Below are 16,022 nucleotides of genomic sequence, written 5' to 3' on the forward strand. Positions count from 1 at the left end.
CTTCCAATTTCATAATTGAATTTGCATGTACACGCGCAAATGTATCATGATAACGAAATTATTTAACTTTACGAGGGCATAAGCTCTTTTCCTCCTCATCAGAGGCTCAATTGAGCAAATCTTGTACGATGTTTATTTCTTTATCTATTATTATTCTTTTAGGATAAAGTAGCTATTTTCTAATTATTCCTCGTGCTATCATCTCCAGTAATTTGTTAATTGGATAATTGCACCAAATATGCAATGTCATAATTGAATTCTTGATTTGTTTAATATAATTCATGAGTTTTAACTCAATATGCAATGTCGTCTCCAAAATTTCAATTTATTTAATGTGATATATTAATTTTTGATACATGTTTAATCGAGTCTTTAGACTATGTGTAAATATCCAATGTTATCATTTCATTAATTCAAATTGAGAGACAATTTTAAATATTTTCATATAATTTAATCACTAAATTTGAATAAATTAAAGTTTAGAGATAATATTACCATTAAACTAAATTTCATGATCATATTGAACCGATGAAAAGTTAGAAATAAGCTACATATTAATTTCAAGAGATCATCTGTGTCATTTTCCTTACGTTGATTTAGGAGGCTGATAGACAAATTACTCGAATGACAAAATGTACTTCGAGAAATGAGTTCGAGTGACCAGAGAGGATTTCGCGTAGAAACTAGAAAGTAAAAATGACTTCCCGTCGTCATCATTATTATTATTATTATTATTATTTGCTGTTGGTTGACGAGAAAAAGGAGTGAAAATCTTCCGCCCACGTTCCTCTCTTCCGTCTCTGATCCGAGAATCGAAGCAGAGAAAAGAGAGAGAGACGTCCAGCTTTCGCTTTCCCTTCTTTCCCACTCCACCGTCGTCGCAGGTGCTCGAAGCCACCCACCGCGGAGTCCCCCTCTCTCCACTAAATTCGAGAGCTACCCACCAAGCGTCGCCGCCGCATCTCCCCCTCCCGCCTCTCAAGCTCCCTCCTTTCCGCCGCCGCCGCCGCCTCCGGAGACGCCGTCGCCGCCGCCGTCTCGCCGCCGGTGGTGCCCTCCGGGAGGACGAGCGCGCGCGCGATAGGAAGCGACCCATGAAGCGGCGGGGCGGGATCGGGTTCTCCCCCCCCGTGGCCGCCGTCGTCCTCGCGATCGGCTTCCTCTACTTCTCCACCGTCTTCGTCTTCATCGACCGCTGGTTCGGCCTCGCCTCCTCGCCGGGCCTCATGAACGCCGCCGCCTTCACCGGCGTCGCCCTCATGTGCGTCTTCAACTACGCCGCCTCCGTCTTCACCGACCCGGGTCGGGTCCCTCCCACCTTCGTGCCCGACGTCGAGGATGCCGAGACCCCGATTCACGAGATCAAGCGCAAGGTATGGCCCTGATTCCGTTCCAAGAATCGCTGGTTTTCTTCTCTTTGCCCCCTTTCAATTCCAGTTTATGCGCATTTGATACCTCGATACTCGATTCCTCGCGTTGAATGGATTGTTAGAGAATCTTGTTACATGCATGGGCTGATATGTGGTGCTCAATTTATGGAGGGGATCTGGACATATGGGCAATGACGGTGATTGGTTTTGTTTTACTTTTCAAGATTTCTCTTTCCCAGAAAAGGGTTATGAATTTGCAACTATCAGATCTTTGTTGGTGGGTTGCTGATGCGATCCCTGTAATAAAGATGGGAGTGGAGTATTCATTGGTCGGCAATGTTGATCTGTGTAGAATGCTTGTAAACAATGAATAAGTAAAGGGATGCTGAGTTGAGAATATTTGAAGTGGAGTCTATTTTTAGTGGTCTTGGCCACCTCGTCCATGTGATTCTGCAAGACGACAGGGATAGCCTGTTGAAAAGATTCTGGAAGTAATTGTAGCTTGTAAATAGATCCCGAGAATAATGTGTTCCTCTCTGCTTTCCTTGCTCTAGGTATTGAAATAGCATCAGAGGTGCCATTACCATTATTGCTTGTGGGCTATTGCAGAATGTGGATGCTGTCAAATTTAAAAGTTGGACCTGGCCCGTTGTTAACGTCTGACATATAGTTGATTTTGACTGTGTAGTTTTAACTAGGTATTGACCCTGCAATATGACCATGGCACTCTGAAAACCTTGTCAGGTGTCCTGGCCATCCTATAACTAATGCAACACCAACTCTCGCATATTTTCTATCACAAAATGATTGAAATTGCCTCCTTTGTGGAAAATTCAATGATGTCCTTTATGTGAAGTTTGAATTGTCCACTCATTATGATGCTCGCATAATAACAATGCTTTTGGCAATGAAATTTATGATGCCAAAGGGTGTACTGAATTGTATTTGTAATCACATTTCACCTTGGGGATCCAGTGTTCTTTGCAGAATTTTGGAAGAATCATATATCCTGTGTTTTATATTCCTCATCTCCCAATTGTTTTCATTTGCTGTTCACTTTGTTGAGAAGATTGTTTGAAATGTCATTTTGTCATGGCATTAATATATCCCGATCTTAGGGGTTTGCTCTATTGGAGTTGACAAATTTGAGTGTGTTCTTGATTCTCTTCAACTTCTCATCACTGATATCATATATTATGCACATTCATGTATGGGGAATTAAATTCCATTTATGTTGTCTATCTAGTTTTATTATATTCTCAAATTTAGTCAGGCCTGATCAAGTATCTTGTTTCCAACCAAGCCTGGGTTAGAATCATCATTTGATCTGGTACGTCTTCCCTACCATCCCTTGGCACTGGGCTACAGAACGAATTTCTCTGTTTGAGACATTGACACTGTGAATGATATGCCGCTGAATCTGCGCTGATGCTACTCTTGGTAAATAGGGTAGGCTCAGCATAAAGTGCTGGTGCTTGGTTCTTGTTTGAGCTGCCTAATTAATCAGTCCTACTTGAGTTAGTAGACAGAAAGAAGCTAGTTGTTAAGTATTCTGCTGTCAAAGAGAATGCGATTATATCTAATATGAGGGTGATACTCAAACTTTCTATGCAGCTTCTCCTTAGTCTCTAAATCTGGAAATTTGGACCTGCAAATATGTTATTTTGTGGATTTTTGCAGGGTGGCGATTTGAGATATTGCCAAAAGTGTTCCCTCTATAAGCCTCCACGTGCACATCATTGTCGAGTCTGCAAAAGATGTGTTCTGCGAATGGTATGCGTGACGCATGCTATCGTCTGTGGATTAATATACTTCATACTATGTTCACTTACCTAGTGCCACTTGATTGTCAGGATCACCACTGCATTTGGATAAACAATTGTGTTGGCCACGCAAACTACAAGGTCTTCTTTGTATTTGTTGTCTATGCGGTAACAGCATGCATCTATTCACTGGTATGTATGTAATTTCTTGGAGGATTCCTTCAAGGGATTTATGTTATGAGTCCAATTCACTAAATCCATATGCATTTGCACGGTTCCTTTTAACTTCATTCAATTTGATGCATCCATCTATCCTCTTGAGGAGAGTTTTAATTTTGGTTCCACAGTTTGGGGCCTTGTGTTCCTAATGCTGGCATGCTTTCTTTAATGAACTTCATTGTGCCTCATCTGTATTCGATCCAGAAAGGACCTCCTTTTTTTTCTTTTCTTTTCTTTTCTTTGGTGATCTAAGTTTATAGGCAACAACTTTTGGACTAATTTCCAGCAAGAGCATTTGAATGAGATTAGTTTATTTATGCTAACCCTATTGGATGAACATATAGGTCTTGCTTCTGGGTAGTTTGATCATTGATCCTGAAAAGGATGATCAGCAAAGTGAAAACTCCTTCCGAACTGTATATGTAATACACTCGCAACACTTGGTTTAATACTCCATATACTCGAGTCCATTTGACTCATTGTCTGCTATTTACAGGTTATTTCGGGGCTGTTGCTTGTACCTCTGTGCATTGCCTTAGGTGTCCTATTGGGTTGGCACATCTACCTTATTTTGCATAACAAGACCACAATTGAGGTTGGTAAAGTTGACAGAACTATCATCTGTCCATTGTTATTTGCTGATGACTCTCTTCTTTTAGCTCTTATTCTTTTTCAACAGTATCATGAAGGTGTGAGAGCAATGTGGTTGGCAGAGAAGGGAGGCAGTGTCTATAATCATCCATATGATCTTGGTGCCTACGAAAATTTGACCATGGTAAGAGCAATATACCCTTAATATTAGTGGGTGGTCAAATTCAATGTTGCCCTTTGACTTGATTCCAGGGCTGAGAATTTTGATAGGGTGGAGTAGTATTACTACATGGTGAATAAGATATTACTGAGATACAAAGGTGAAACAAATGCTTTTAGCTCAAACGGACATATAGCTTCTCTACGTACACAAGGCTCGATTGCTGCCTCACTTTGAAAGAACGCGTGTTTTAGTCTTGTACTTTAGGAACTGAGGATGATTGTCCTCTTTGTTTTTTTACCTCCGTCTTGCCTCAAGTGGCTCACGTCATTTTGTTTCCTTCAGGTACTGGGTCCCAATATATTAAGCTGGTTATGCCCCACAACTACACACATTGGTTCCGGTCTTCGCTTCCGCACCTCATATGATGAGTTGGCGGCTTCGCCTGATTCATAGCCACTTTTGCTTTGTTGAGAATTGATCTCGAGTCATTCCACATTCTTTTAACTCACTGAAGCAGAGAGCGCTCCTCATTTGATTTAGAGATTCTCAGACCGTACGCTCCTGTGGCTTTGCATTCGGGAATTTCCATGACTAGCGGCTTTCTGATGCCGAAGCTTTTGGCTGCGAGGTTCTTGGAGGTGCACAGCCCTCCACATGCGAAGGCACGGTGTAGTCTTTGTAAGATCTGGGTACAGGGGGAGTTTGGTCTTTCTTTTGATTTGTTGTGTCATAGGTTGGATGTCCTTAATGTGCATGCGGATGGTATAGAGCTCACACGCCTGTATGAAATTCGGCTTGCAATTGTACAAAAAGGAAGGTATATAAAAGGATCATTCGCTTGCCAGATTTCCTTTGTACCACAGGTTTGGTAGGAAGCATAGAAACGTGAATGCATTTTCTTATACTTTTAGAGTTATAATGCATGAAACGGGTTGAAAATAAGATTCGAGTTCATCAAACTTGTTTTCTTGTACTTGGTGCCTTCGAATCGACACCTTTATCGTTAGCTTTCCTCTCTTCAACCCAAGTGGGAAAATAGTACAAGACCATCAACTCTAGGAGGCGCACGTTCGACGTCGACTATCGACCGTTATACATTATCATGTGTGGGGAAATTTAAATTCCGGGATTGTATTCTTGCATTTGCTGCACCTAGATTGCTCCCAAACAAAGAGTGCCGCCCATGATTATGGGATAAGCTTCTGTGGGGTGGTGGTAATTCCGGACATGATTTGACCAAGAAAGTATTAAATCTATGGAACGTGAATTCAATCTTAACCTTTTTATTTTGCCAATTTAGTTTTGAATTTCTTGACAATTTATTAATTTAGTCATTCAGAAATCATTGATGCGGGGATAAAGTGTTAACTATTTCGAGCCAAAATTAGTTGAATGATTAAATTGGTAAATTGTCAAAAAAATTTGGAATTAAATTGATCAAACTAAAAAGTTTATGACAAGATTGATATCCGTGCAGTAAATTTCTCATCTTTTTTGGTAAATTTTTTGAGCATGATTCATGCCTAACACAATTTATGGAAAGAAACCGAATTTGATATAGCATGACTTTATTAGAGATTGACATAAATTGACATGTCTTAGTTTTTTAATTAAAAAAATCACATGATTATATTGAAACATTTTTGCAACGACAAGATGACACAAATTATCGACATGAACACGATATGCAAACACAAATTGCCGGTCATTCTGGTCCCTTGCCCTCAGGTCTACTTGCTCTGCTTTTAACTTCTTAGGGGTAGTTTGGGAGGAGCTGGTTTGGATTTTAAATTCTGGAAATGCAGTCTCCAAGCAAAATTGCATCCCTTCAAAAATAAATAGAACAAAATATATGTTCCATCTTACCTAATGTATTTTTGGAAAGGATGAGGCATATTGTTAGTTTACCATATGAACTTGATTTTTTTTTTTTAAACAAATTCGTACAAAAGTTATACCAACTCAAATGAATCAAGAAGTTTTGAAATTTTGTCAAAAAGAAATTCAAGACTTATTAGATATTAATCAAGAAAAGTCAATCAACTTGGAGTTGCTTTGCTTTTTATGTAAATGAAAAAGCTAAATTAGAAAGAGGAGTACCTAGATTAATCATCAATTACAAGCCATTGAACAAAGCACCAAAAAGGATCAGGTATCCAATTCCTAATAAAGAGGATCTATTGAATAGACTTCATAATTCAATTTTTTATTTCAAAATTTGATATGAATCAAGATTCTAACAAATTCAAATTAATGAAGCGGATAAACATAAAACAATATTCATAGTATCATTTGGACAGTATGAATGGAATGTGATGCATTTTGGCCAAAAAAATGCTCATTTTGAATTTCAAAGAATTATGAATGATATTTTCAATCCATATTTTGAATATATTTTGGTATACATAGATGATGTTTTAATATTCTCAACCAACATATATCAACATTTCAAATATATATCTGTCTTCATAAGCATCATCAAGAAAAATGGCTTAGTAGTTTCTCCCACCATAATAGTACTTTTCCAAACAACAATTAGATTTCTAAGACATTACATTTCTTAATGAAGCATTATTCCAATATAAAGATAAATTTTGTTCACAGTAAAATTTCCTATTGAAATCAAAAGTAAAACCCAATTATAAAGATTTTTAGGAATTCTCAATTACATCTTAATTTCTTCCCAAATATTAACATATTATATATATTTACATCAAAGATTATAAAAAAAAATCCCCTACCTTGTACATCAATTCATACTAATATTATTAGACAAATTAAAACCCATATTTAAGAAATACCTTGTCTCCACCTAATTGACCATCTGCTTTCAAAATTGTAGAAACATATGCTTAAGAAATAGACTATGAAAGTATTCTCAAAAGGTCAAGAATAATAGAGAACAAATCATCCAATTTCCAAACATTGAAATCAAACCCAACAAAATCACTTTACTATCGAACAAGGAATACTGGCCATTCTTTTGGCAATATCCAAATTTCTAGGTGACATATTAAATCAAAAATTTCTATTATGCATCGATTACAAATCAGCAAAAGAAATATTATAAAAAAAATGTAGTAAATATTGCTTCAAAACAGATTTTTGCTCGATGACAAGCTATTTTATCAGTCTTTGACTTTTATGTTGAATTCATTAATGGTTCTTCAATTCTTTATTTGATTTTCTTATGAGATTTTTTTTAGGATAAATAGTCATATACCTCCAAAACTATCCATAAAAGAAAAAAAGGGAAAGATCTCACAATCACAATTGGAACCACCAACAATGGATTAATCCCAACCTTGTCAAAGCCTAACAATTACCATCACCTGATACCACCCTATTTTTATCACATATATCCCAATTATTTCCCCAAAGCCAAAATCCACCCAAAAAACCAAACAGGAATCCTCTTCATCACAATCATAAAAGCCCCAAACAAGATCACAAACCCAACAATCACCATCACTTCTTGCTCTCATCAAAACTTAGGTAGAAATAGCCCAAGATGACCCATGAAAACAAATTGAAATTACTTTAAACCCATCACCATTAGCCTCTCACAAACCAAAAGAGTCACAACCACTCAAACGAATTTCCAGTTAGGATGTTATAAAACCACCCTATTCCTCAATCACAAAACTTACCACCTTAGTGGTAACATCACAATCTTCCATAAAATTACAATTCATCACCAACAGCCAACACCAACTTATTAAGGAAATAGGAAAAGAATTTTATCTTGAAAACCCAAATTTTTTTGTAGAAAATCGGTATTACAAACTACATGGTTGATCAAAAACCCAACCTTAATATAAACAAATCCTGCTTGAAACCAAGTTAGTTACTTTTAAACACTTCTTATTATCCGAAAACCCAAACAATATTTAACCATTCCACACTTACAATCCTTTAGGTCATTTTACTTGACATGCGAAAATTAACGGTTCATACCCAATTACAATTTGAAGCCTAGTTAATTATCAAATTACCTTACCTTGCTACTTACATTTACTAGGATTACCAACAAGTACGGTCAAAATGCATTATTCCGCCAAAATGATGAAGATCGCCGTACATGGCTCTTTTACTTCTCAACAGACTTCGCCACTTAACAACTATCATTTTGGTTTAGATGATAGTGTGATCACTATGGTCTTGTTATTGAAATATTATTTGAACAATACAAAAACAGCTTGCAAATTTTTTTCAAACCCACATCACATGAATCCAATTTTTCAAATCTCATACATTTTTTCATTAATTTCAGAATATCTTGGGTTACAACCTAGGAATCCGATTTTAATCACCTAGTTCATCTCTCACATGTCTCAAATCTAGTTAGGAGATACAAAACCAAATTGTGGGACAATTTCAAATTCACTAATAACCTTTTCGAAAAATCGGTCATAAAATGGTTGAATCGGCAAAACCCCACAAATAGCCAATCACTCATTGAATACAAAAATAGACCAATATCTCCTTGCATTGCAAAAAAAATCACGACATAAATAAATTCTATAGGTTTCTCTAGCGAATCCCAACGTAGTGGCAACACTGATGAGGATGATTGCTATGGAATCGATTTGTTAGACAATGATGAGGACGAATAAAGGAACCTGCACAAAATCACCCAAAGAAGATGAGTGCTTGCACAAAATCACCAGAGGATCACCAAAAGAAGTCAAGGCGTAATTTTTTTTACTGTTCACTCTAGACAAAAGTGGCGAAAGATATTATGAGAGGAAGGCCAAGAGGAGAAAAAGGGCAGGCCTTAAGACTATACAAGCTTTCTTTGATCACTTTCCTCTCCAAATTTCATCTTCTTCTCTCTTCTTTTTCCTTCACAAGAACATCCCAAATCACTTTTCTATCACTTGAAACACCTTGTATTCACTTTCCAATCACTTGAATAATTTGTAATGACCCCATCACTTGTATTACTCCATCTTTTGTATGTATTCTCTATCACTTGATGGAATCACCAACCAATGTTTGTTTGGCATAATTACTCTATAATTTAGTTCTATTCCCTTTATTTATGTCTAAGGGGGATCTCCACTTGAGAGTGGACTACCGCCTACATTTTAATTTTCCTTTAGTTCATTTGTTAGTGAAATCCATACTTGAGTATGGATTACCGCCCATGAGTGAGGTCACATTGTGAATTGAATTACGTTCTATCATACCTCACTTGAGTGTGGGCTACTGCCCTTGTGGATGATAATTATTTATTGTCTTATTTCTTATAATATTATATATTACATTTGCATTATATATTATTTTTCATGCTCGAGATTTTATCTTGTTTCATATTATTTGTTCGCATAGAACATATAAATTTAACCATAGAAATCACAACTGAATTCATAGATTGCTTTGATTGTTTTTTAGATATAGAAGTCACCGAACTCTTTTAATCATACTTTAATAATAATGAGCGTAGTTGTTTAAATTAAAATCCTTCTACGTTAGCTTTTTTTTTTTTTTTTTTTTTTTTTTTTTTTATATAGATCTCTACATCTTGAGGGCAATATATATCTCTAGATCTCGAGGGCAATCTTATATGTATATGTATATGTATATTTATGTACAGCCTTATGGTTTAGATTAAAATTTTCTAAAGATTAAAAGAGCGTCCCTTTGAAAGGCCGAGAAAGGGTCATGTGTTGTTAGACAGCATATTTGTCACACATAATAAATAGTTTATACAATAGATCCTAGGAGTTTGCATTGGTCCAGATCCAACCCAGAAACCGGATGGAGTGGGGGGGTTTTGGGTGGCTCTCATGGAAATCGATCTAGTCCAATTCCCATTTCTTGGGAGGAATAGAACCAATCGGATCAAACCAACCTAGAATATATATTATTTTTTAGAGTTTTAGTCAGTGAGGGAAAAATTACATCTTATTTATGGGAATAATATATTCTTTCACTAATAACTTCCTTGTGAGTAGTAATTTCATCTGACACTAAAGTAACTTTCAAAATATTAAAGAACTTTTAAGAAAGAAAACATAATATATAAAAAGAAATAACATTGTCGATTCTTCGTTGATCTAGTTCGCTTTTAGTATAGACATGGTCGTTTCCTAATCTCATAAGTCAGAAATTGTCCATGTCCGGTTTGGGATCTGATTCCAAGGTAGGAATTGACCCACCTTGAAACTGATCACCTCTAGTGGACTTGTTCATGGTATTAGAGCCATTTCATATTAATTAGAGTAAGATTAAAACTCTATACCTAATAACGTGTCGGTGATGAGAGGAAGAATCAATTCACCATGTCCGAATCTCTAGAATTCACTATATTTCTTTTTATTAATGCTCCTATAATGCTCGACTCTCAAAGTTCTCTTCAAAAATCTAATATGTCCAAGATTGATTGTCTTTATGAAGTCTTATCGAAAAGTTAGACAAGCCAAGTCAATATGATAATAGTATAAGCACACTTGGCATCTTGAAGATGCATTTTCAGGATAATAATACAGCATCTTAAAGATGCATTTTCAGGATAATAATACAAACTGTAGATGGAACCACTAGACACATAGGATCACCTTTAAGGATTTTTTTTTGAAAGGTTAATGTAAGTTCAAGGAAATTCAAGCTGAATATGTTTATACTGGTGCTCTTGTCCATATTAAAATCGATTGACATATAGATAATACTATGACAATGTCTTTATAATTTGATGAAACGCACTTTCACTGGAAAAAAATTAGGACTCCTTGAGCAATTTTATTAAGATAAATGATATTACCACCTACAAACGCGAAATGTGAATCCAACAAACATAGTAAAATAATTGCCTTCAATACTTTTCACTTGTAGTCATTTTTCAATTTGTTTGGATGTAGATATATATTTATTTTGGTTCAACTCAGTTGGCGTCATGATGAAATTTGACCCCAAAAAAAAGAAAAAAGAATAGGGAGATATTGGCTTTGAACTTCTAGTTACACGCATTCACTTTTGCCATTTGCATGTTGGGGATGAAAACAATTGTTTTTTCATTTATCTTTTTAAGCATCAACCTGACTCAGACCACTTGGCACATTATAAAAAAAGAAGTCTACGCTACGGTTAATTTGATAAATATGATAGAATTACATACTTATGTGAATTTAACTTTTAGAATACATCTTTCTTAGATATTTTATTTGGAAAATCATAACAGCTCTATGATTGATGGTAATTGCAATAGATGCACTCAACGTGCAAAAGTCAGTTTTACTAATAAACATTAAATTAAATTGGATATTACCTTTTTATCCCTACAACGATTGGCATAATGGTGTAAAACTTACTCTTTAGTGGTTGAGGGCCTCCGAGTCACATATTCGAAACCTCTGCTATCTTCTCAACCTCAACAAGCCTTGATTTGTCTATGGTTAGGTTCAATTGTGTCACCGACTTTACACACTAACATTATGGTGGAGTAGTGATGCCTAAATTGTTTAAAATGAGCAGTAATTATGGTTTAAACTGAACATTCCATCAAGTGTGGAAAACCCATGTGATAACTCAGAGGGGTAGGTGGCATTGGTCAATTATTATTTAAAAAAAAATATAATCTTTTTAATTATACCCGTTTTGGATGGTAAACTAGTTTTATGTTATGTCAATGACATTTCTAACAATTTTTAATTGATTTATCATCATTATGGCAATTTGTATGTCCTACACAGTCTTATTCCAAATGCAAAATAGATTTTTTTTCTAAGCATTTTTGCGATAATAAAAATTAGGGAAAAAACTACTTAAAACCTCAAAATATGTTTACAGTGATATAAAAAAAAAACTCAAAACTATGTCCATCATAATATATTTACTTTAAATTGTTTTTTCGTGATACCAAAACCTCAAAACTTATATTTGTGTATAACATTTATCCTCTGTCAATGTTTTATTATAAGGTGAGCATTTTTATTTCACTTGAGTCATAGGCATGCCAATATCGTTTGTCTTGATTTTTAATGGTGCTTATTAATAAGATCTTGACGGAAGGTAAATGTATCGTCCAAATTCATCCTCTATGGCCGCTTGGCTCGAAAACGACCCATGCGCTCGGCCATGATGCCTGCGTGAGGGGAGCCACGCGATGCATCCATCTTTGTCTAGGGGCACATCGAAGCCTTCCATGCCACGGATGCGACGAGGGCGTCGCCAGATTAGGTGGGGGAGAATGACACGGCCCACGGACAAACATGATCCAAGATCGTCCGTGAGGGGCCGTGTCACGCACAAGGGGCTGCCCGAAAGCAGCCCATGAACGACCCATGAGCAGAACGAGCGGAAGGCCCATGCGCAGCCCATGAGTGGCCCTTGAGTGATGTTCGAGCGGCCGTGACGGTTGGTGGTCGCGTGTCGAGAGGACACGCAACCCCGATCTTGCTTCGACACACGCCCATGGTCTGCCCAAGGCCCGACGTGCGCGACCCATGGACTTCCCAAGGGCTGCCTAGTGCGGAGACCATCGAGTAGCCTCCGAGCGGCCTTCGAGTAGCACATTGTATAGCTTGTAATGATTATACGGATTCAAAATGAGCCGTTGGATCGGAGGGGGACGATCCACGGTCGAGATGCGACCCACTCTTGTATAAATAGGGATCCCTCTCCCGCTTTGTAATCAGTTCGTTCACAAGCAAATACACTCTCTTTGCCCATTCGGTTCTTGTGTTCGAGCGAGTGTGTGTGTAAGGCTGACTTGGGATCACCGATCCTAAGGCCGCGCGGTGTTTGATCGACCGAAATTGATCGACCCGTGACAAGTGGTATCAACAAATACAAATTCAAGATTTGTTTACTAAAAAAAATACATAATTAATTCAAATACGGGTATGGTTCGGGATTTGTAGCCGTCTTTTCTTTTTTTTTAATCTAAAAAATAGCCTAAAGTGGGGAAACGGATAATATAGGTCGGACCCACTAAGCCTCATTACATGGCGCGACGGCACGTGGGGATGAGATGGCCCCGTTATGGCCTCCCCCTCCCGCGCGCGCCACGCAAGTCTGGCGCCACGCGCGCGTGTCAGCGCGCACCGACTACCGAGAGAAGGGTACGGTTCGGCAGTGGTTCCCAGTGTACCAGCCGCCACGCGCACACGCGCCACAACCCGCGTCTGGCCCTCGTACCCAGACAAGATGAAAAAGCCAGAGTGAAGGGAACCTTGAGTAACCGAAGGAGAAACAACTCCGATGCCCTCTCTCTCTCTCTCTCACGCCGTGCTTCGACATGGATCAGGACGACGAGAACCCATCAAATATCAATAGGTTTGAATTGCTGCTCCTTGATTTCCTGGGTTTTAGTTTTTGTTTTTGTTTCCTGCGAGTTGTCTGGTTTTCATGTCGTAGCGAGTGCGGCAGTTCTTGTTCTGCCGAAATTTATAGCTGAATTGATTGATGGGTCGGGTCTCTCTGCGTCGTCTTCTTTAGCTTTGGATGATTTCGGGAAATGGGGTGAGTCGTCTGGTGGAGTTGGATTTAGGAAGCTAAACAAGAATCGGAGAGTTGCTGTCGGATTTGTGTGTAATTGGTGTTTGCCGAGAAAGAAGAGATTCGGCAGCTGGACTTCTGAGAGAGCATCTTTTCTCTCTTTCCAGGATTAGGCTAGAATGAAGGAACTGCGGAGATGCTTGCGAGAGAGAAAAAGTGCCGCAAAATGTGCCGTCTTTTTGTGCTAATTAGGTGATGTGAGCTGTCAGGAGTGTACTTGTTTCTCATGGAAATGTGATTCCTTTTTACTGGAGAGCGGAAGGCTGTGAATTGAAGTTAGTTCTTGCGAATAAGTTTGAGTACCCCGCTTCTGATTTTCGTGTCTCGGTTGTCTTTGTGGTGTTCCTGCTCACACCCGTCTGCCTGGTTCATGATGTCAAAGTAATAAAACACGGATACTCAGGCTTTAGTACTCTAAACGGCTTAAGCTTTTGGAGACACGGTTACACACTCAAACTCTATGGCCTAGGTCGATATTGCGTTTGAGGTCTCGAATTTGATTCTTCACTCCCCCTCTTCACCCAATTACGGTGTATCCCTTCTTTTATATACTCTGGGTTTTGACAATTCATTGCTCTTGGGGCATGCATATTGGGTTTGTATGCTAGGGAGACTTTTTGTCATATCAGACTTCACATGAGGGGAGTCTTTTGTTATAATATGCACTCCACGCTTTCTTTAATGACATAAGTTTTTTTACAGAAGATTGGTGGTTACCCTTAACTCTAAGTAAACGGCCCTTTTGTAATCAATATTACTTTTCGGGTGTATTTATCTGTTAGTTAGAAAAAGAAGATATCTACTTTACTCCTAAAAATTGAGATTGTTCTCCATCTTGAATAAATTAGGCCCGATCTGGCCCGATTTGGCCCGATCTTGAATAAATTAGGCCCCAAATTTGTTGTCCTTAATCAAAGGTTCCTTCTGAAATGCATGGTATGGCTAAACTTTAGGTGGTGGCTTTTGTTCAAATGGCTTCACCTTTGGTCTCATTTCCAGAGCACATATGGAAATAATTGAGAAAACAAAATATAACAGAACTCATATAGTTTTCCTATAAAGATTCTTTTCTCCTGATTATCTAATGAAAATATCAAAGCAATTTCTTATAAACAGTGCTCTCTTCCTTAACCTTAGTCATATCCATTGTCGATAGATGCATGATCCATCTATGCCCTGTAAAGTGAAAAAAGGACCAGCGGCTTCATGTCCAAAGGGGTGTAAATAAATCATCTCGAATCAATGGATTCATTATAAGATCCCTCTATGATATAATGCATTTTTATTACAATTTTATCAAGCTTTCACATTACCTTAGCACTTGATAAGAGCTTTTGTTTTTGTCTATATAGGAAAAGAAAGTTGCAGCCTGAGCTCTTGGTTCTGCCTCTGCCGAAGCACCAATGCTGGGATCAAGGCACTATTCAATTCTCTACCTTCAATAAGCACCTAGAAAAAGATGACATCTCTAAAGTTGCAATCAAGGGAAAGGTGGACGTAAGTGATAACAACGATGGTACAAGACCTGAATCGGAAAAGGATAGTTACAGTTTTGTGGAATATTCTGATTCCACTATGTCGTTGTATGGAATGGATAACTGTGAAACCGAGTCCACCTCAATATCCAACTTGCATTCAGTGTTGTCCACCAGTTGCGGGTGTGCGAATTCAGAGAATCCATCTTATTCATCGCATAGCACGATGGTTCTGGATAAAGAGGATAGTAATGATAATCTAGTGCCAGGTCTTCAAGACGTCATTCCTCTCAGTCACAACAGTCAATTACGAGTAAAACAGATCTTGGAGGAACATCTCCTTGAATTTGGAAACCATGCAGATCACATATGCTTGGAAGAGGGAAAGGACTTCATCGACCAATGCCATGATGATGAAACTGAAGATATCATCTACTCCAATGGGGAGCCTTCTAATAATTTTGTCCTTTCCTCTGGAAGATGGATTGTCAACCGAGGTATGGTTTCCTGTTGAGCATCGCATAATTGTAGAAACACCCCTCCTTACTCCGCCTTTTCCAAATTCATCCTTGATTCTGCCAATATCCAGCTGGTGGCTTGGTATATTCTCAATGTTTTGGTCGCTGACTTCTCTGTCGCTTTTCATTGCAGAAGCCCAACACAGTACGAGAAGACCAACAATAGACCAGGAGTTTGAGCAGTACTTCTCCATGCTCATGCTGTAGCAGGGCATTGCCGGAAATAGACATCAAATGTAGATATTACTAATATCAGCTTCCTAGATTATCGCCCTGTACTCTGCCTTAGGTACAGAGATCTTAAATCAGTCTTGCCTTACTTTTCAGTTGTTGCATACTCTATAATAAATACAAGTGCTAGCAAAACTTGAGTGAACTGTCTTTGATGATATATTGCCCTGTTTTTGGTTGGGATGTATGTA

General features: G+C 38.0%; 2 protein-coding genes across 3 annotated transcripts; both read left to right on the top strand.

The window, feature by feature from the left end:
• The first annotated feature begins 777 nt into the window (after nucleotides 1-777).
• LOC104436700 (probable protein S-acyltransferase 16) lies at nucleotides 778-5,048 on the top strand. 2 transcript variants are annotated; one of them, XR_005550493.1, is made up of 7 exons: nucleotides 778-1,373; nucleotides 3,051-3,143; nucleotides 3,224-3,325; nucleotides 3,697-3,774; nucleotides 3,849-3,947; nucleotides 4,012-4,127; nucleotides 4,449-5,048. XR_005550493.1 is itself a non-coding variant. In XM_010049558.3 (7 exons), the coding sequence occupies exons 1-7, from the start codon at nucleotides 1,095-1,097 to the stop codon at nucleotides 4,557-4,559; spliced, it is 858 nt and encodes a 285-aa protein (XP_010047860.1). In that variant the 5' UTR covers nucleotides 782-1,094; the 3' UTR covers nucleotides 4,560-5,048. The 2 variants fall into 2 exon arrangements, 1 of the variants encoding a protein (XP_010047860.1); XM_010049558.3 differs by having other exon boundaries at nucleotides 782-1,373; nucleotides 4,032-4,127.
• Nucleotides 5,049-13,227: 8,179 nt separating this feature from the next.
• Nucleotides 13,228-16,022, top strand: LOC104436689 (protein FAR-RED ELONGATED HYPOCOTYL 1). Its single transcript, XM_010049540.3, has 3 exons — nucleotides 13,228-13,385; nucleotides 14,960-15,579; nucleotides 15,734-16,022. The coding sequence occupies exons 1-3, from the start codon at nucleotides 13,348-13,350 to the stop codon at nucleotides 15,805-15,807; spliced, it is 732 nt and encodes a 243-aa protein (XP_010047842.2). The 5' UTR covers nucleotides 13,228-13,347; the 3' UTR covers nucleotides 15,808-16,022.

The sequence above is a fragment of the Eucalyptus grandis genome, chromosome 1, assembly GCF_016545825.1.
Source record: "Eucalyptus grandis isolate ANBG69807.140 chromosome 1, ASM1654582v1, whole genome shotgun sequence".
NCBI lineage: Eukaryota > Viridiplantae > Streptophyta > Magnoliopsida > Myrtales > Myrtaceae > Eucalyptus > Eucalyptus grandis.

Coding starts and splice junctions, on each gene's coding strand:
- LOC104436700 (XM_010049558.3), top strand. CDS start 1,095: ATGAAGCGGCGGGGCGGGATCGGGTTCTCCCCCCCCGTGGCCGCCGTC. Junction 3,775..3,848: donor ACTCCTTCCGAACTGTATAT/GTAATACACTCG, acceptor TGCTATTTACAG/GTTATTTCGGGGCTGTTGCT. Junction 4,128..4,448: donor CCTACGAAAATTTGACCATG/GTAAGAGCAATA, acceptor TGTTTCCTTCAG/GTACTGGGTCCCAATATATT.
- LOC104436689 (XM_010049540.3), top strand. CDS start 13,348: ATGGATCAGGACGACGAGAACCCATCAAATATCAATAG. Junction 13,386..14,959: donor AACCCATCAAATATCAATAG/GTTTGAATTGCT, acceptor TTGTCTATATAG/GAAAAGAAAGTTGCAGCCTG. Junction 15,580..15,733: donor AAGATGGATTGTCAACCGAG/GTATGGTTTCCT, acceptor TTTTCATTGCAG/AAGCCCAACACAGTACGAGA.